Raw genomic sequence first — 22300 nt, forward strand, 5'->3', positions numbered from 1 at the left:
AGCTTGCATGCCAAGGCTGCTGAAATGAACAGTTCCATTTTAAGAGAATTAATGAGAATAGCCTTTAACTGTTTATCTTTTATGTTTGTCATTTTGAATGAATCCTCATTGAACACATGGGGTTCACTAGTTTAGTACGGAGCTGCGTACTAACCACGGGATCATCCCCAGTTAGTACGCTGCTTTCAGTTCGTTGCAATTGACCCAGTGTGACTCTTAAGCAGTAAATGTGCCTGCCTGTCAGTTTATCACACTCTGTAGTACAGAACTGCCTTGATTTTACACTAATCTTCACTTTTATCACACTCTCCGAGTAGACAATTAAGATTGCATGAGGCTGTAATCTGATCTTAATTTGGTATAGATATTTGTATTTAACATTCACTCTTTCACATGCTTACCTTTGTGCTCACATTCAAACTGCTTCACTGAAAAAGATTACCAATATTACACGTGTAATAAATCATGTATTAGAAAAACACAGCTCTTATAAATCAGTTTCAGGTGCGATTTTTAGGACCCTCCTGATTCCTGTTTTTTTTTTTTTTGTAATTGTGTAAGATCCTGTATGCAGAAAATATAGAAAACAGTTTTTATAAAATAAAATGGTTGCAATTAGAATAACTGTTGCTTTTTAACTGGAAAAAGAAAAATTGAACTGTAACGCACATTTCAATACAGAACATTTCTAAGAACAGAAGCTGAACTCTTTCTTAACCCATTTTATTGTTTAACTTTTTGGAGTTTTGCAGTTACAATGTTCTTGTGTTCAGCTGTTAGATATTCTATTTCTGGATGTGACATAGTTAAACCTGGGATGCACTTGATTACTGAAATTACAGAAGTCGCATGTATTTTGTTAATATAGTACAGATAAAACAGCTCTTGCTGTTTTTGATGAATAAGCTTTTGTAACTTTGGTTTAGCAGTTTTCTACAGACATGCTGTCTCATGGGGATACCGTGTACAACAGAGCTTCCTACAGTGCCTCCAATCCTCGGATTATATTAAAACTCCAGGTTTTCTTTTATCTGGTACATACTCAAGATAAATGTAAAAATGTGTGTGTGACAGACTGATAGACCGATTTACATAGAGGGACGTAGAGTTTCATCACAATAAGATAAGTGGTTTTGTGGATATGTGCGACACCAGCTTCCACAAAGATGGATCCGTGTATGGATAGACATACACACTCATCTCCAGAATCTAAAGCACTCAATAACTGATGCTAAATAATGTTATAACAAGTGTCATCACAATGGGTAAGTGGGTTTCCAGATATTTGTAAAAAACATCACGTACATACGCCTCCTCTATATCCCCCATACCATGGATTTAATCCCCTGTGGGGGAGAATCATGTTTGTTAAATTAGTTTTTTTTTTCATTGTAAACATGTTCCTTCTCTTCTGTACAGTTTTAACTTTGTCTGTTTCTGCTTTGTTGTCTCCCTGGCATTTGGTAAAGTTACACATGGAGTTGTGTTTTTATAGTACTCATTTTATTTATTTATTTATTTATTTTTATATTGCAATCCAATGTAGGTTCTTAGATAAATATGTGTTGTATTATTAATATGAATTTAATATCTATATTGATGTTTTTATATACATTTCCCATTATTTCTGACTGCCTATGTGTGAGAGCGTTTGTGCTTGTTTCCATGGTAATATTAACCCTCCGGTCCTAACTTCCTTTGCTGGCACTGCTAACAAGACTCTATTGTTTGAGGAGTAGTTTTGTCTTCTGTATTTATTTTCCAAGTTAAAAACAGTGTAATTAGTCACCAAGAAAACAGAAACAGATTATTGAGTGCTGGAGCAAGTCAATGCTCGTTACAGAACAGATAGTTAGAAAAACTTAGAGGTACCTTAGTCCTCCAAGAGTAATTCGGTACTGTATGTTGAAAAAAAAAACTAAATTTTAAAGTTGGTTTGCTTTTTCTGAGGTGGTTTTCTTGTTGAATACTTTTAGTGAAGAGTTATATGACATTAACAGTGAAAATAATGGAATATGATAGAGTCCAGGCTGTCTACAGGGCTTTTTACTTGATATGACTGTGCAACTTTTAAAAAAACGATAAAACACTTTCTGCTTAAATTTGGAATACAGTATGTTAACCTTTACTGTACAGAGTCAGATATCTGTAAGTCTATTAACCAGATCAGTAACCGACAATTGCCTGATCCCAATAATTTTTTTTTCTTTTTTTTTTTAATGAACTTTATTTTGTAACTAGTGTTATGCATTCATCTGGGATTTTGCTGGCTACAAAAGTTCATAGTTTTGAAGCTTTGGTATGTATATATGTGTATATATATATATATATATATATATATATATATATATATATATATATATATATATATATATATATATATATATATGTGTGTGTATATATATATATATATATATATATATATATATATATATATATATATATATATATATATATATATATATATATATATATATATGTCTATATATATATAATATATATATATATATATATATATATATATATATAAAATAAAACGTGTGTGTGTCCATGACTGAAACAGAAATAAGTGAGTCTAAGCAAGAAGAATGCATTGGTTAAGATAACTGAAATCTCAGACCCCCCCAAGTACTGTGGGCACAAAAGAGACCTGTGAAGACTTCAGATGCAGTTGAGGTGCAGTTAGGTAGGGATCCTTTCTACAGTAGCTCTCCAGTGCCCTCTAGTGGGTCTCTTCTGAAATTCCAGAACAATCTGTGGTGGATATTTTTTACATAGGCTTGTATTCAGTATGTTGTCCCAGACCACTTTTGAGAACACAGATTTCTGACGTGTAATTGTGTTGATTTTAGTTAGTAGTAAGGGGTTGGTGAAAGGTAAGAGATATGCAGCATTACAGAGCAAATCCCTGAACTCGATTGATGTACAGTCTGATTTACCAGCTGTCTGGAGCTGCAGCTCATCTGCAGCAGGGTGAGACTCCATAGCTCCCCCCTGTGGCTGCTGAATGCCACAGCAGTAAACAAAAAGAAGTAAAATCATTCATTGTTAATGACAACGCATAGTTACATACCCGGTTTTTAGTATATGCAGGTAATTATGCACAATTATGATGTGTAGCCAGTAGCTACTTTACATAGGTAGTCCCAAAACCTTTTGAGGCTTGAACTTTTGTGTAATAGGATAGACTTATCGCCATAAAAGTGTTGTGTTTGCCACATCAGTAGGAAATACACCAGAGAACAAATGTTGTATTAAACATTTTTTTAAAGTCCCCAGGATGTGATTTAAGCACATAAGAGCATTTACAAATGAGAGGAGGCCATTCGGCCCATCTAAACCGATTTGATCTTAGAACGGTCAAGTTGGGTCTTTAAAGGATTCAAGAGATTCTGCCCCATTCCATACCCTCGCCACTCTCTGTGTGAAGCAGTGTCTCCTTCCCTCTCTGCTTAATCCAGTCCACTTCATTTCCAAATGTCGCCCGGTCCTGGTTTCTGTACTGCGTTTATACTATAGGTTCGGGTTAACTATGTCAGTTCCATTTATGAATTTAAAGACTTCATTCGTGTCCCCCCCTTTGTTCTAAGCTAAATAGATTCAGTTATTTCATCCTATCTTCATAGCTTATTCCTGAGCCCTGGGATTAGTCTGTTTGTTGGACTTTCCAGGGTCACAATGTACTTTTGGTACTGTGGTGACCAGAGATAAAATAACTGATATTTCATACCCATACCAAATTGCTCTTTAAGCAGGAATGCATTAGCTTGTACAGCAGGTGTCTGCTACAGTAGCTCGTCTAGTTCAGCAGGAACTCTGCCATGGTTAAACAAAGAGGGACCCTGTAAGTTTCCTGGCTTGCTAGCCCTGCCTTGCAATAACATTTTCATTGTTGTTTTGATCGCCTCTCCTACTGTGAAATGTATTATTTTGCACTGTTTATTTGGAATGGGGTTGAGGTTTTAGCGCCAACAAAACAATGATAAATAATGAAACGTCGCTTTGAAAAATGTGTTGGTTTTTTTTCGTGGTTAAACTTGGACCGCAAAAAAATGTCAGTTAGTAAGACAAGTCAATAATTGGTAAGGCAGGTGTTAGTAGTAAACTAAAGGCAATCAGCTGGAGACTCTCTGCCTCCATCCTGTGTATTGTAAACTGAAATTCTTCCTCAGATATTTATTATTTCAGTTTGTACTTGCTACAGCGTTATTAGCTTGGGAAGGAAGCAAGTATTTTAACATTTACAATACCGGTTAACATTTTCCTTTGTATTTACGCATTCCTGTGAGGGGCTGATGTATTGAGGTCATATTACTTCTGCAGTTTCAGCTGTACGCTCTGAGTTATTGTCTTGGTACCCAGCTGTCATAGATTTTCCATTACTGGTGTTGTCCAGTAAATCCTTGCATTGCTTAAACGCTGGCCATATCAGTGATACAGACCTGCTAAAATTGGCCCAAACAAGTATATGAGCGAGTCTCGCTCCAAATGAGTAAGACCTGACATGTCTGAGTGTTGGTACACTGCTGTATTCTATGATTCTCTCAATACAGTTCCATTGAAGGTGGTGTCCAGGATATATTACCCATTTCACAGCCACAGATCTTTTTCACGTATCCATTTTACAAACCATTCAATCAAAAACATTTCTAGTTTTCCTTCAGTATGCCCAAATAAAGAACTGGAAGCAGTATGCCACCCTGTATTATTATTATTATTATTATTATTATTATTATTATTATTATTATTATTATTATTATTATTATTATTATTATTATTATTTTTTTTTTTTTTTAAAGTGTGTTGTGTACGTTAGTCATTTGCCATTAGTCTTTATTTTGCAACATCATTAACTCTGCAGTGCTATAAAAAGAAACAGTAATGATGGTCCTTGCTTCGTGGCAGGTCAGGTCATAGACTGCAGGCTCCTCTACCTCCCTGTAAGGTAGACAGATACAATTTGACTAATAACAAGTTAGTTATTTTTCTGGTAATTTGCAAATGCAGATCAGCTGTTCAGTTGGTAGTGAGATTGCATTTGAATTTCAGACATAATCGCTGTGCAGCATGACAGATTCTCTGCAGTTTATTATTAACCAGGCTCATTTTAATTTGTAATTCAGATTTAGACATTACAATGGTAAATAATAGCATTGCAGAAAACACACACTGTGCTAATACTGTGCTTATTCTAGTAGATGCCATTATCAGATATTCTTTTAATTGCTTTCCATAGGTTTCAAAACCAAAGATGTATTTACTGTAAACAAAGCTCTATTTTTACTGTTTTAGTGTTGCTACATTTGTTTTTAATTAAAATATAAAATGGATATGTTACCATTGCTATTTCTGAAACAATGTAACTCTTAAAAATAAGGCATAAGGTTTGTAACCCTTTTGTAGTATGTACTAAAGAAGGCTGTGTAAAGTATGCTTTTCAGAACATAACTACTTTTCATTGCTTTGTTGCAGATTACTCAGAAGATCCAAGAAGTACTTCACAGTGTTATAACAGGTATGTAATTGCAGTTTGGCAATTAGTCCACTCCTTACATTTGTTTCCACGAGGCACACTACTAAAAGCTTCTTTAAATCCCAGTTCTATTGCCTATAAACTTACAGCAGACAGGAAAATGAGACACCATAGAAGCCTAAAGTTCTGTTAGCTGGTCATGTTGCTAACACCTCTTCACACAGAGAATAGAATATGATACCTAGTCATGCTGTTCACCCAACTTGACAACATTTTGAGAGAAATCAGCTACTCGAAATGGGATGAGTTTAGGTGGGCTGTACATTTTCCAAGAACATAAGAACATTTACGAACAGGAGGAGGCCATTTGGCCCATCTAAGCTTGTCTGGTTCCTAGTAGCTGATTGATTTCAAATGTTTGTCAAGTTGGGTCTTAAAGGATCCAAGTGATTCAGCTTCAACAGCATGACTAGGTAACCCATTCCATACCCTCGCCACACTCCTTCTAGCCTAATTCTGTCTCCACTAAATTTCCAACTGTGTCCCCTGGTCCTGGTTTCTGTACTGCGCTTAAAGTATTAGTTCTGCTTAACTGTCAATTCCTATTAAGATTGTAGAGACTGAAATCCTGTCCCCACTAAGTCTTCTTTGTTCCAGGCTAAATTTATATTTAGTTCTTTCAGTATATCTTCGTAGAGCGGTCTTTTAAGCCCTGGGATTAGTCTGGTTGATTTAATGTCCTTATGTATTGCCTAGACTGTAAGGGGACCACTTTTGACAGGAAAGAAAATAACTTGATCTGACCTTGTTTTTATTATACCATGAAATCAGATTGAAAAATGTTGAGGTGGCCTAGTTAACTATTGATTTAAAAGCAGTATCAATGTGCATGCAGTTACTGGAATAACTAGGTGGCACTATTCCACCTCACTTTTCTGTGTTCCGCTTTACATACTAATGCAAACAAAAAGTATATGGATCGGAGCAGGATGTAAGTATTTATTTAATATGTGAAGTACTGTATGATGTGTAAGGAAAGTTGTTGAGGTAAAAAGAAATTGCAAACAAATTCCCAGTTTTTCTAGTAAATATCAGGGTTAATACTGGGTACAGAAATGCAGTTTATCTGCGTATATCGGTTTTGAGTGTGAATAGCTGTCAGTGACAGAGTAGACCCGGATAACCTGTAGCAATAAACGACTTATTACACTAAAACTAATTCATTTACATCAACTTATCTACAACATGTGAAGTCATGCATTTTCTAGATACAACTCGCATTCTTAAATTGAGGGGAAATCTGTACAAAACTAATAACTTTTTGGGGATGTGGGGAGCAGTAAAGATAAAGGGCTTTGATATATTTAGCCCAATCCCAGCAGCTATCTTTACATGTCAAGTTGCTTTGCGGGATTCTTGTCCTGTACCTCAGGAGTTGGTCCTGCTCCAGTATCAAAAACACCTCTTCATTAGAAGTGGCTGGGAAAGCCTCTTGATTACCAAGTGTCATTGCAATGGAATTGAAACTGCAAGCCTGGTGTCCACCACAAGATGTCACTATAGAACAAAGTACCACTTTCCTGGAAAAAACAAACATAGCAAGTACAATAACTCCATATTCACAGAGAAACAGTATATGACTTGGATTTGTATTCAAAAAGTATAAAATGTGTCCTTTTAGACTTCAGTATTGTAGGCACTTGTGTGTGAATGAAATACTGGTTCAGTGCAATTATTCATAGGGTTCTATTCATAAACCTTTTTGTTTTGAGGAATGCTTTTTAGGAATGTTTTATTAAAGCCCAATTTGATTTATTGAGTCACATTTGTAGATTTGTAGTTTCTAAACTGTTCCAAAATTTCAAAGAGCACTATTTAATCCAAACTCCTTTAAAAAAAACATTCTTTAAACAGTCTTTAACAAATAAACAATCTATAAACATGTTATCAATTATGCTATAACAATTCTAGAACATTATTAGAAAAAATAACAGTATTATTATGTATTTGTCATTGTTTTTTGCGCTATTGTTTATAATCGCTTGTAACAGATATAGTCTGTCTTTTCAGGTCTGCTTGTCTTTCTATCCCTGTCTGTCTGTCTCTCTGTCTGTCTCACCAGTTGTATGGGGTTGCTTTGTTTTTGCAATACAGTTATTATATACTTTTGCCATTGTTTTGTTTTTGCTGTTGTTTATAACCACTTATAACATATCCCTAAACTAAAGTGTTACCAACAATTTTTGAATAGGGCCCATAACATATAACTAGGGCTTCTGTTTTTTGGGTTTTATTAATTGTATTTTTCAGTGCTTATTTTTAGCTATTTTTGAGTTTTATGTAAATCGTTTTTTTTCGGGGCTTTCGTTTTTGATATACTGTATATACTGATATATGATATATAGTATATCAATATTGATATATTGAAATTAGTGTTTTCGGTTACTTTCCAAAATGCTTGCGCGTTTTTGTTTGTGTGTGTCTCAAAATAGGTATAGTAGTAACCTGACAGTACTTGCACACTTAAGTTGTACCTTCTTTCCTTTGCTGTCTTCCACAACAAAATCCCTATGGTCACGGGCACATTCTTCTGGGGTTTTTGTGTGGAAGCATTTTTGTATATTTCGCTACAATTCTGTTTTAAATCCTCCGTATCTTAACTGTAATACAGCGTTAAATCCCGCTAACAAGCCTCCATCCTGATTGTAATCCCATTTTAAATCTCGCAAGCAGAGTCTCTAATAGAAATGTAGGAATATGCTGTCACTCAGTAGTTGGGGCGGGTTTAAAGTATTCAGAACTAATCAATGATAGATACAAGTCAGGAAGGCGGGACATTGCCCAGTAGCACAGGGAAATGTATTTATTATTATTTTTGTAGTACGTTTAATTTTTTTTAAATGTGAAAAAGGTAAAGTCAACGTGAATAAATTAACCACTTCCACAGTTTTTACTGTGTTTTCCAGTGTTTATTGGCTATCCACCGATTTTATTTTTTTCTATCCGGGGTGTTTTATCAGTTAAAGTCAGAAGCCCTACATATAACACATAGGAAGTCCAATGATAAAGTGTGTCAAACCAAAGCACTGCACTATACAAGTTTTTCATTGTAAATGAATGCAGCTTGGCCTTTGCAGTTACTTTGGTCCAACACTAGGTGGTTCCAGATTTTAATTCCCTTTATAACACATGTACCAATTCTACTATTTTACAGTTCCAGAATAAACAGCTTGTAATTGTACTTCAGTAATGCCTTTTGAACGAAAGGTTGCACTCTACGAGGTCCGGTCACAGTAAAGTGTGATTTTCTAGAAGCCCCTGAGCTGTAGTAAGATAGCTAGTAGTTTAACGTGTGGGGTGTTAACTGTGTTTGCAAGGGGCAAAATAGTCAGTGCATGAGTGGTTTGAGCATCAACATCCGTTGCAGTGGGCTCGGATATATTGAATCACACTGGTTTAATGTCTTTTTTGTAATAAGAACAACTGCTGAACTTCTTGGATGAACTTTACCAAACCCATCAGTATCTGTCATTGGTATTGTTTCATGCAAGAAGCTTCCATGCAGGGGCAATTGCTTTGGAATGATTTTATTTTATTTTTTGTAATTGACAGATACTAGTGATCCATTCAGGAATGGTGCCTTTTCCTCTATGGATTGTGAAGACTGAAACGCGTACAGTAATTACACTATTTGAATTGCTCGCTCTGACTGCCACAGCTCGGACTGCCCTTGGACGTGTGGCCCTTCGATGGCTGGTGCTTAGAACAGCTGACGTTCTAAGACACTGATTGCCAGTTTATACTATCCTGCCTGGAGCCGTATACTTAACACACGTTTCTAGTCAGCCTCCCAATTCAACACAGCCCAGCACACAAAGGAAATCTAAATTGTTATTTTTTTATTTAGTTGTCGCCAATTATTATTATTGATTTTCTCCCCAATTTAGTGCTGTCCAATTATTATAATTTTTTTTGGCTCAGCTCCTTCGCTGACTCGAGAGGGGCGAAGACGAACACACGCTGTCCTCCGAAGCGTGTGCCGTTAGCTGCCCGCTTCTTTACACACTGCAGACTCACCATGCAGCCACCCAGAGCTACAGCGTCGGAGGACAACGCAGCCCTGGGCAGCTTACAGGCAAGCCCGCAGGCGCCTAGCCAGACCACAGGGGTTGCTGGTGCGTGGTCATGCTGAGGGTACCCTGGCCGACCTAGGCCCTCCGACCCCCCCCGGGCGACACTGCCCCTGGGAGCTCCCGTCCTCGGTTGACAAAGGAATAGCCTGGGCTCCAACCAGCGACATCCAGGCTATAGGGCGCATCCTGCACTCCACACGGAGTGCCTTTACTGGATGTGTCACTCGGGAGCCCCTAAATTACTATTTTTAAGTGCAGTCTGGTTACCTTAGCAATGAACGATTTAAATTATTAAATTAACTGTAATTCACTTACCTGTTTTCACCAGCGGCTGGAAACACACAGGTCCCTGCAGTTACACTCACAAACTCAATACACGCAGTTAGGTACCAATTTATGTTATTTCAATGATGTTTTCGCCAGCGGCTGGAAACACAAGCGTCTCTACAGTTACACTCACAAAATAATCAATGAGATGATACCATGTTGTAATAAAGCATCCAGCTTCCATCTATGGAGTAGCTGTTCCATTTTCAGTAAGTACTGTATATCTCGCTTCTCCATTCTTGTATATGTGGAGATTAGTTAGATTTCTAGTACTTTGTGGCTACCAGAGACACAAAACTAATAATGGTATTGACAATAACCACTGTTTCTTTAAATTCTCACTTACACCTAAAGAAGAAAGTGATTTTATAGCATAGTACATGTCATAGTATATATCTGATAGACAATATCAAATCTATAATCACTATTACATTGATCATCATGGCAAACAAATTATCTTTCAATAACCATACATAATTGATACTAGACTGAAAGTGTATGTATTTATTTTAGTTGCCTTTGACTGATGAGAAACTGACCGCCCATAGAAAAAGCTTGGATTGCCCAAACTGATTTAAAGTGGGCTTTCTCCAATATTGAGTTTAGATAGAGATCCTGGTTCTACAAAACCCTGCAGATATTAAAGAATAAACTGACATGACTTGCTTAAAGTGAACATGTCCAGGGTATTCTGTTACAGAGAAGGATTTATCATGCTTTGGGCAATGTTAATTATGCTTTTAAATTAGGCTTCCAGAATCTTAAAGACTCAGGAGAATGTTTGTTATAAATTAGCTGTAATAAAGAACCCAAATCCCCCTTTATACTTAATCTGCCATTCACAGCTCACATATTTCATGCAATTAGGTCATCACTTGCCTTGATGTATTTTTTTTTAAACATGCTGTCATTTTAATGAAAGGCAGAAGTCTTATTTATAATTGCAATCTGTGTTTTTATTGAATAGCTGGCTGATTCATTTGTTAAAACTGATTTTTGTTTGCAAATGCAGGCCTCATTTTAAATCTGAAACATATACTTTTAGACAATGTTGAACTCAGGTCAAATGTGAACACTACATTTTCCTGACCACACCCTGCCATTCAGTCCTGGGTTTCTGTCAAGCAAAGACCGTTCTGCAGAATTGCACCACATTGTGTGGTGGTTTTGTGGTATGTACTAATGTCCACTAGGCGCTAGACCTAAGCCAGATTTGAACCCAGTCCTCTAGAGGGAAACGCCGAAAGAAGCTGGCAAATTAGCCCACTGCTCCATTAGGGGTGTAAAGATTGATCATGTATCGACCAATCGTAATACTTTAATTACATGATATGGCAATTGAGGTATGTATTGTTTGTACCATGTTGCAAGACCAAAAGCACAACAAAACTCAGTCATTCATCATATGGTTCTTGACTTTAGAATAAGTGTGTTTTTATGGTTGGTATGAATATATATCCTCCTTATATCCATTTCATGTTAGCTTTTTAACAAAATAGTCCATTGTTAAATTACCATTGGATCTTATCAGGCATCATAGAAGTAGTCAGCCAGGACCATGACATGTATTCTATCGTATATTGTGACAGCGTTGCACCCCTATGCTCCACCTTGGCCTTACTAAGTGTATAGTCTTAATGCTTTTATTTCCTGAAGAAAAAAGTTAAATGGAAATAAGTTGTAATAATATTGTGGTGGTTCAATTTTTTTGAGTTGGCAGGTCAGAGTTTAATGTCCACCGGTCACACAAACAAGAATTTGCTGTCCAGCCATATCCATTAAAAAAAGACAAACAAAAAAAACAAACCCTGGAGACATTGTTTAAATTACAGAGGTGTTATTCTTTTGTGTGAATCGCAGCTTTACACCTGACATACTGCAATGCAGATGGATTATATTGCTAAGCACACTGTGTATCATTTAAAACAAAATTTACAAAACGTTGCTATTCACAACATTCTTTTCATCATATATCATGAAAACCCAAGACATACGGTATTCATGTTGTGGGCGATGTGCAGCTGGAGGAAAACAAACTCACCCCGAAGGCTCCTTCATTATCACCGTGGCCGCCAACAATATAAATACTGTATGTCATGGTTATTCATGACCTATCCTCAAGCTCTTCACACCTTGTACTTCCCAACTGCTTGTGTTTTATTTGAGGCTACTTTCTTTTGACTTTTGCAGAGGTTTTTTTCAACAGCTCCCTTTATGGGACTTGATTGGATATACACTTAACCAGCAAGACATGTATTAGCACTTTCTTACCTCATATCCAAGGAAAACCAATTAAACCCTCTAAGTTAGTGTGCATATGTACTATATGTATATAAGAAGTTAGGTAACTTATCTTTTTGAATTCTTCTGTACAGTCAAATATTATTGTGCGGTACTGTGCCATGGTAGACTATGGAGCATGTCAGATGCTTATGTTTGGGATGATTTGCTATGTGGATCCACCTATTACCACTGTGGGGGAAGTTACTTTTAAAAAGTAATCTATTACAGTTACAAGATTGAAAAAAATGCAATGCATTACAGTTAAAAATGGTTAGTTCTCAGGCACAGTTTACATCTTTACAGAGGTCCGTCTCCGTCCCCCCCCCCCCCCAATATCTTTTGAAATGTAAGGCTTGGTTATTCTTTGTCACAGTTACACTGACATTTTAGTGTTTTTAACGTAAATGCATGAACTGCCTACTGCCCACTAAATGCAAGAAAGCGGTATCTGTCACACACTGATTTCTGATTTATCTGCAATAAAGTTATTCTAAAGGACTTGCAAAGCAAAAAGCCACTGCAAATACCATTAGCACACAAACTGAACCATTTGTCTTGAGATTTTACAATTTTTCTTTTTAGTACCTTTCTAGACTGCTTGTCAGTAAATCTTGCCGAGACCAGTTCACTCATCTTTTTCTCTACCCCGACATGCTGTGAAAAATATGCTCGGCATAAAAAAATGCCTAGATATATTGACATGTCTTGCCATTACGGTTTTTGCTACTGGAATATATATTCTGTACTTACCAGTGTGAAAAACAAATGGTTTAATTTCATGTTCTGCAATGGAATATTGCGATATGAAAAGGAAGATTGGTGAGATGCTGTCTCCATCTTAATGCAATGCTCCTGGAGTCTGCTTTTCCCATTACTGCCAGGAATAAGTTTCTTTAAAAAATGAGAGCGTGTTTTGCTCTGAAGTCAGATCTATCATAAGTGTTTTCCCCCGCTTGTGTCTGAACCAGTATTCACTGGAAAAAGATTTAGAACAAGGCCCACAAGGGAAGTAAAGATAACCAAATGAATTGGAACCACCCTATGGGAAGGGATCACTCAGTCCTGTTTTATGTAATAGGTTACAGCAGTCAGATTTTAATAGGCAAACCCTGATAGAATTAAAGACAGTTAGGGGGACTGTTCTGCACTGTTTCTATACTCCCCTCTCTCTCAGTCCGAGTGTATGTAAAGGGAGAATTTTGATATTTCTACTGTGTTAAACTGATGCAAAACCAACAGCTTTGGCATCCGTATGAGATTTTCAGTCTTTCTGCTGCGTGCACGTTTCAAAAGGATAATTAACTCTAGGGTTAAACATTTTTAAGGCTCAAGAAGATGACTGTCTTAAAGGAGTGTTGCTTTGAGCTTGCATTTGACTGCTTTTCTTGTTGTGTCTATTCGGTTGAGGAGAGAAAAGGTTTCCCAGTAGGAGATGGATGTTTGCTGAATATCTGAAGGAATGTCCCGAGTGCCTTGGGTTTAATAGATTCTTGTTATTTGTGGCAGATCAAGCACTAAGGTGAACTGTGCGCAATCTCTCATTGGTTGCAGGGAAGGTGTTACGGTGTAATATGCCGAATTAAGGAGCTCATTGCTTCAGCAAGTTGCTGGACCCCATATAGGGTTAACTGTCATAGGCGGCTCTCTTCACAGATTGCAGGCATGAAATGAAATACTAATACACTGAATGAATGCATCAGATAGCAGCATCGCCCTCCTTTTAAGTAGGTCCCTGCTCTCTTCTGAAGTTGTCAGTCCGAGCTGGGGAATGCTGAGCATGCTGCCTCCTCCTTGCCTCTGTGAGCCAGCTGCTGGCAATGGGCAGTGTAGAGAGAGGGAGTGTTAGCGTGCCAGTGTGAGTTAGCACTGTGCTGAGCCCAAGCCAGCAGCGATACCTGCAGCTAAGGGGGGCTGAATGTCTCTCTGCCTGGACGGAGCTACCAACATGGGGGCTTTCTACTGCCTGATCAGGCGGCGGTTCAAGCGGAGACGCAAGAAGCGGTCCGAGCGCAAAGGTACCCCTTTATTTAGATGTGCCTGTTTGTGATTAATCTCATTACTGATTACTGTGCAAGTCAAATGTTTTAAGTAAAATAATGGTTAATAATGTGACTTTAAGGTGCAGTTTATTTTTTTTAACAAATGTGCAGATTAATTTTAACAAATGTCCTTTTGTCAACCTGTATCTTTTTGCCAATGTGTGTGTGTTTTTTTTTTTTTTTATAGGTTTTCATAATGTGTAGCTCAAGACCAATGTGATCTGCTGTCTCTTTCTATTTTGTCAAATGACTATTTTCATATAAGTATGATTAGAATTGTAGTAAAAAAAAAAAGAATGTAGCTAGTTGTAGCTCTTCTAAATTTAGTCCTATTGGTGTGATTGCCTGTAAATTTGTTCCCCATATTAAGACACTTTAATACCCCTAACTAGTATATGGGTGAATATGAGATATCGTAGAGCAGTAGGTTTTTTCCCCTCACACTGTATCACTCCTGTATTGATAGAGCTTCAGATTTGTTAAATACATTTAAATATATAAAAAAGGAAAATTGGCTGAAGTTTTATTTTGTTATAAACTTAAAAAAACATTTTTCTGGTTACTTAATTTTGTATCATTTTTCTTTTCAGTTAAACAAAGCTAACGCCATTATATCATTTTTTTTCCCCAATACTGTGGTATGAACATTTAGAATTGCAAAGTGATAGCATCTTGCTTAACAAGGAAGTGTAAGAGTGCCATGTAACCAGGTGTGTACAGTAACTATACACTAATTTCACGATACAGTACACTTGTATGATGCATAATAAGATCAAATTATCATTTAAACTTGTTTATTAAAAAGAAAAAATCGAATGTGATAGTGAGAGTATGTATTTATACCAACTATAAAACACACTTACTCTTCATTCAAGAATCATTTGGTGAACTACAGTATAATGAGCTGCTATATGTTGTGCTGTTGGTACTGTATCCCATTACAAGCTGTATGACGTATCATGTCTACATGTACTGTGCCAGTGAATGTGTAAAGGCATAATAATGTTCTTGAGCTACCTATTCAATGAACGTTTTTCACCTGATGAGGGATTGAGTAATGTGGGTTGAATACCAATTTGGGAACTACTTGTATTACAGTATGTCCTCGGTTCAACAGGACGGCTGCAGGCTGTTGGCATCATGCATCCTCTAATTTAAAAGTAGGGTTTACATAGACCTGTGATATAAAAGGGACACTCAATGAAAAGTTCACATGAATTAAGAGTTTGGAATCCTCTATAAATACATTTGTTTGATTTTATGTTTGTTTTGTAAAACTTTCTTGAGGTCTGAAGTCAGCAAGCGCTGACTGACGTACTGTCTCCATGCTTTCTCGCTTGTGATACACTAATGAAGGCTATATTATGGGAACGGTTTACCTGAATTGTATAAAACATCATTTTAGAAATCGGCAGGAGAAAAGCCTTTTGCTGTGTAATATGTGGCTTTCTTCAGTATTCTGGTTTTACACACACAGTCAATAAAACAACATCAAGACAACAAGCAGCCATATCTGCATCTTTTTTTTAGGGCTATTGTACTTATTATTGTAGGAAGAATGTTCAGTGTTAAACTTGAATACTGTAATATATAACGACCAGGGGAATGAGTGATGTGAATGGAATAGAACTGTATTTTTGTAGTTGAATAAACTTTTACATAAATTGCCTTATTTCAGTGGTAAATGGGTAGAGGGTACACCAAAACCATAAGCTGTGTATCCACACTGTAGGTGCATGCTCAGATTAGTTATTGTTCAGTGGCGTTGGTGAGCCAGTTGTGAACAGCAATCGTATCCACTGAAAGTAAGAAGTCCATTTATTAACTAATTAGAAACCAGCGTAGATCATTTTTATTTGTCTTTTTTATAATTTAACATTATACAACAAGCATTGAGATATCTAGCATTGAATAACATTTTCAGAATTGGTGATCCTGAGTGAATATTTGTATTGCTGGCTCTCATTTTGGAATCTATCTTGCATACAAATTGCATGCAAATCCAACAACAGAATGACCGGGCGAATCACACTCTTCCAGATTACACCCCGTTGCTAAGCAGATGCTGAGCTTGGTCAAATGAAAGTAATTATCTGATATCTGCTGTTTTAAAGAAATACATTTAAAAAAAAATAATAATAATCTTTCCAAACATTGAACTGAAAACACCTGTGGTTATTTCACTCATGAGGATAGCAGTACAAAAAACAGGTCAACCCCTTTAGGGCTCGTGGGTTATGAATGATCATTTCTGTATCCTCTAAATAAATAACATACAATCTAAACACAATTTAAAGAAGTTTGAAGTGTTCCAGGACACCCTGCAAAGTTTCCAAGAAGTGCATTGCATTGTCTTTGCTGTGTCTTGTGTTGTCCGTATCGCAGCGTTATATTCATATTCTGACTCTTGACATTTATTATCACATGTCATAAATCAACTGGGTAACACATTTCTCAACATTTTCTCATTAGTGTTTGCTAAGAGGAAAAAAAATGTCTTCTAAGGACCGCAGTGCATACAGATCACCGCAATGTATAGAAGGAAAAAAAAAATCTCCTGGTGAATGTTCCTGAGTAAAAGTTGAAAAAAAGAAGTAATCCCTAGTTTGGTTTTTTGTTTGTTTACCTATGATGTGTGAATATAGAAATATGAAAAATACTGGCATATGGACAACACGGCAACAATAGCGTGTTTCTTGTGAGCACTGCAGTGGGTTCTGTAACACTGAGATCTTCACGTCGTTTCCTCCCTCAAGAATGAACAGGGTTCATGGCAGTGAGAACGCAGCTTTAGTTTAGTTTAATTTTTCATCTCCATGACTGATTTGTGGTGTTGTGGAGAAATTGCTCTCTTTCTGGGCTAACTTCGACATAATTTAAAATAAATTAGTACCATAGGTAATTGAACATGGCACCAGAATAACAGCTGTTGTACATGTTTAATCACAATATTGGTCTGACGGTACTGTGACATTCTGGTTTCTAAAGGGCAGGTGGGGCCAGCAGAGTTTAAAAGTCACATTCTCACATGATTTGAATGGAGTGAGGAAGTAGAACTTGCATGCAAGTACCTGTAAGAAGGATTATCCAAACAACCTCAGAGACAGATATAAAGATATTATAACTCAACACTGGAGTAACAGAGCCACTCAGAGTGAACAAAATGAGGACAGAAACAAATCCAACAGATTTAAAATGTACAGTAACTTTTAAATGAACTGATTTAAAAATGTACAGTAACTTTTAAATTAACTCTGTGACATATGTACACTGGACATTGTGCGTTCGTATCAGATTTTTTTCCAGTTACTGGGTTCAATTCAGGAACTTTTTCAAGCGGAAAACATAATCCCTCCTATTTAGGCTTTACACTTGGAGAGCTTACTGTACACAGGTCTGGTACTAATGGGAATTGATCATCACAGTGTCTTTGCATATTTAAAATGTAATTGTGTGTGAGTGGCGCATGTGTGTGTTACAAACTTTAAAAACCTAAAAGGTCTTGATTCTATAAATAAATTAATTAACATAAAGTCAAAGCTTTAACAAATGACATGTGAAACGGATTAGTCAGAAGTTTAAGTTATTTTTTATTTTTGATAGTTTTTTTGTTATTCTCCTTCTTGGTGTTATAGAACACCCTGCAGTGTTTTACAAGTTACACATTATGTTAATGTTTGCTGTGTTATCAGTTATATTTTTAAACATACATCAGACTCTTTGTAAATGTTAAATCAACCGGCCAATACATTTACCCTGGAGCGATCCACAGGAGAAGTTAAAATATATATTCTAAGGATCCCAGTGTAGTCCAGATCATGTTTCCTCCTGCAACAGGGTGGCATGTGAATATCCAATCCACAGTTAGTGAACGTCTCTTTTTTTTTTTTTAAATACGTCTTGATTTAAAAGATGAATGTCTCTAAATTATAATTATTCTAAAAATAACTGTTCAAATTATTGCAGATTTAAAAAAAAAAAAAAAAAAACTTAAGACGATTTTGATTTTCTCAGTAATTGAACTTTATTGCTGCGTGGGAGACAATGCCTGAGGACTCGAAATAATACGTGTGGGATACATATATTTATACGGAAGCAGGGATGTTGCATTTGTCTTGTTGAATTGCAGTTTTTTTTTCTTTATTTGTACGTGTTTCTTTTTATAGTTGTAGTAGAGCTCTGCACTGCTATTCTCCAGTGTTTACATATCTCGGAAGGCTCATTTATTATTAGTATACAATAATTTTGTAATCTCCCTGTAATGAGAGGACCATTAAACTGCACTTGATGCAGGCAATTAATTATAGGGATCACAGCATCCGTGTATTAAAATCATATTTTTAGCCGTAATTGATATTCACCTCACGGATCCCTCTGATTAGTGAAAGACAACGAGATATTTGACCTGGTTGGCCTGGCCTCTGTACCATCACGATGAGTGATTTAAAGTGTAGTTTTTTGGCATCATGAGAAACACGTTCAAGTGAATTTCATTTTCCTTCTGTTGCGGAACTGGTGTGTTGATCTAGGATTCCAATCTGCACTACAAGTGTCCATTCAGGTAATTCACCTGATGTGATGGTGACGTTTCAAGTACAGAACTTTAGAAATACTAAAAGAAAACAAATGAATTCAATGACCAACTTTTCAACAAGAAATCAATGTCAATGTGCTAATCAGACTCTATGAAACCAGCAGACGGACTACTCATTTCCGTTTTACAGTTTGCAAACCATTCTGTCTGATATGACATACCTCTTAGATTATACTGCCTGGTGATGTTACCAATACCTCTCACTTTTAGTAACTGAGATGGTCTAAACTGGACCTTGACACAGTTCTGCATGACACAAATGAATGTACCAGATGCAAACCACAGAACAGGATATCCACACTTACCCACTATGTGTTGCATGTCTAGTGCAGTTAAAAGAAATATCACAAAAAGCGAATACAAATACCATCCACATGTCATTTTCATAAGTAGATCATCTCAAGGCTCCTTAATACAAAGTAAATGATGGAATTTTGATTCTTTATTTATACAGCTAGAGAAATGTGTTACAAAAATAAAATCACATCCAAATCACAAGGACAAGCATACTCTGCATAGTATTTGCTGTGTCTTCTGCTTATTTAGTTCAAATAGCGATGGTCTGTTTCTCTTGCCGGGTTTCTGCTGGTCATTGAGGGCAATAGGGCTATCTTGCTGCTATCAGGTGCTGCCTGAAATTCTGCTGATAAACACCCACAGATCTGCAGTCAAACGGAGATCTTTCCAGCTGCAGAACACTGCTATCTCACTGTGACCTTTCACACAAAATGTGTCTGTGCCGGTAGCTCAAAGCTGTCTGTCAATATTACTGTAAAAGTTGGTAATCCTAAATCTTCAGGGTGTGAAATTCAAAAAATTGCATGGTTTAAATGTTAGCAAGAACTTTACTACCTGGCAGTGAATTTAATATGCTCCGATAGTCATCTGTTTATAAACAGCATAGTCAGTGGTGTGAAGAGAATGAAGCCAATCAGAGTGGAGATAAGACTTCTCTCTGGCTGGTGAACACTACTGTAAGTGTGTTGATTAAACAGTAGGGTTATTAATGTTTTAACACCATTACAAATACACACACTTTTTATTATTATTTTGTGTTTGAAATACACCACCCACTCGATATATCGCAGGTGTTGGGGTCCACTATAAATCTGCTATATATCGAGGGCCGCGGTATAGCGAGAGACCCATAGAAAAATAAATAGGCTAACAAATACTGTACAACCACTCCCTCGTTTTATCGGGGGCGTCGGGGTCCAATATAAATCCTCTGCGCAACCTGCTTTTTCTCATTTTTCGTCTAAAAGGCAGCACACTGTTTTAATTCGTACTGCGGAGGGTAATTGCTTCTCATCAACTTCAGTCTTCAATTAATTTCATGAGTCTTCCTCTCCTTTCTCAAATGCACAAACCCGCTGCATTGAAAGAATCAATTGCCAACATAGGAGGCTTGTTGCTAGGGAGCTGACGTCACTGCCTTGTGACTTTTGCTAGTGCATTGCTGCCACACGTGAACACCTCGTTGGCTAAAATAAAAACCACTTCAGCAAGTATATATTTAATTTGCTTTGTGTTATTGTGCAATGCGTGTGTATATGATAACAGTACGATATGAATGCTTTGTTTTTAATTGTTTTGTATATTTTTTTTTGATGTGCAGTACAAAATAGAACAAACGATAATTCTAATTTATAAATTGTCTATGTATATTGCAGCTAAGGCATGCGCAGTTAGACTGTAAAAATGGGGAGCCAACTCCATGACTGCGATATATCCGAATCCGAAGTATAGCGGGGCGATATAACGAGGGGTGGGTGTATTTAGAAGCTGATTTCTGCCATGTTGCGTGGATGTGATGTCATCAAAAAAGTGACCATATACTCAGAATTCCCCAGGCTAATAACATTAGAGGCTAGTTTTACAACACTGAGTGTCCTAAAAACAAAACGATGAAAAATCAGTCCTCTTTTGTGTACAAGTACTTTGTTAACCATAATTGGAGTGTCTGTACAAAGTTAAGTTAGAACCAACCACTGGAAAATTAGATCTGTTTTTTCATCAGCAAATAAAATATTGCATTGTGTGGTTGCAGGTTGGACTCTTTCATTGGAACGTATTTTTACAGTAAAATGAATGTTGGCTTCAGTAGTATGTGATTAAAGGCGTCATGGACTAATAGGGAGCATAAATTAAAATGGAATGTGTGTTGTGTTGTGGTTGTTTGATATCCTATAGCTTTGGGAAGTAGCATGCAACATGTGATTGTTGACACACTCATTGGTCAGTACAAGTCTGAAGTTTAGTGCGGCAGTCTTTAAAGTACTGCAAAAAGTGTAAAATCAATAGCAGTGGCACAAGGTGGTAAGGTTATTCAGGCGAGGGTGGTGGGGCTTGGTGGACTTTTTATTTTATTTTTTTCTGCAGGCCACTCATGACTCCCTTCGAGTTGCTGGGTGTAAAGGGCAATTGGCATGACCTTCAGTTCTCCTGAGCTGTGTGGGTATTTACTGCAGTGAGGGAATGTAATTAGACATTATAAATTACTGAAAAAATCAGGGGTGAAATAAAAAATAAAAAAATTAATACAATGCAGTGTTATAGTAGTATCTTGGTAATGTGGAGAAAACAGCTTCCTGGTTGCCATTTAAGGACGCATGACTGGCAACACGGAACGTGCATTTTGATGTTTGTCAGTGCTGTACCGCCAAATGAAATCATTCTGCTCTCCTCCCAAAGTCTGCTGGGAGCCGCTTAACCTACCGTCTCCACCTCTGCTGTTATTCAGTGCAGGTTAGTTAGTGGAATCGATATAGGGTTTACATGGACAGAGAGGCACCCGGGGATCACAGCACAAATTAGAGCTGTCATATAAATTTTACAGGTCCTGCTGAAAATGTGGAAAGGGTGGCAGGCACTAAACGTCCTTGAAGAGCAGAGCAAATGATTTTTATTAGCAGTGCTGCTATCTCATTGGTGACCTACATTGGAGGTCCTAGCCACTTGCTGGAAGTTAACTCATTTCAGAGAGATACAGTACATAGACAGATTGATAGATAAGAGGGAGCGTGTGTGTGTACATGCTGATGAAAACTCAAGGTGATGAGTTGAAATGCTCTGAATTATGTCCCCTGTAACAGGATCAATCGAGACAGAGGGTTGGTGTGCGAGTTATATCTGTACTTATATCTTGATTTTGAAATGGACCTAATGCATTTTGACATAATCTGTTAGTAAATTGACCTTCTTTGCTTCAATGACTTATTTCCAACAGCTTCAAACACATATAGACAAGCATGCCTTTACAGAATGCCACTGTAATCCTCTTTTTACCTTATTGTTAATTTGCTGCTGGGATCCCGAGTCGGCTCTGTAGAGTGGTCGTGTCATTTAGATCAGAATAGATTTGTTTTTAGAAAGGGATAATGCAACTAGAGATACTGGTGTTACCATGCACTGTACTCTCATTGATGTTTCAGTAACACACAGGTGCATA

General features: G+C 37.0%; 1 protein-coding gene across 7 annotated transcripts in view; it reads left to right on the forward strand.

Moving 5' to 3' along the window:
* The window catches only part of LOC117407636 (double-stranded RNA-specific editase 1-like), a 141934-nt gene that overhangs the window by 78689 nt on the left and 40945 nt on the right, over positions 1-22300 (forward strand). For 6 of the 7 annotated variants that reach the window (XM_034012820.3, XM_034924292.2, XM_059032042.1 and 3 more), the window contains one exon: positions 5473-5515. Coding sequence is in view for 1 of the 7 variants with exons in the window: in XM_034012771.3 (XP_033868662.3) it covers positions 14132-14231 (100 nt within the window). In the remaining 6 variants the exon portion in view is untranslated. Of the gene's footprint in view, positions 1-5472; positions 5516-13968; positions 14232-22300 lie in introns of those variants that run through there. The other variant, XM_034012771.3, reaches the window with a different exon arrangement.

This window comes from Acipenser ruthenus, chromosome 10, assembly GCF_902713425.1.
Source record: "Acipenser ruthenus chromosome 10, fAciRut3.2 maternal haplotype, whole genome shotgun sequence".
Taxonomy (NCBI): domain Eukaryota; kingdom Metazoa; phylum Chordata; class Actinopteri; order Acipenseriformes; family Acipenseridae; genus Acipenser; species Acipenser ruthenus.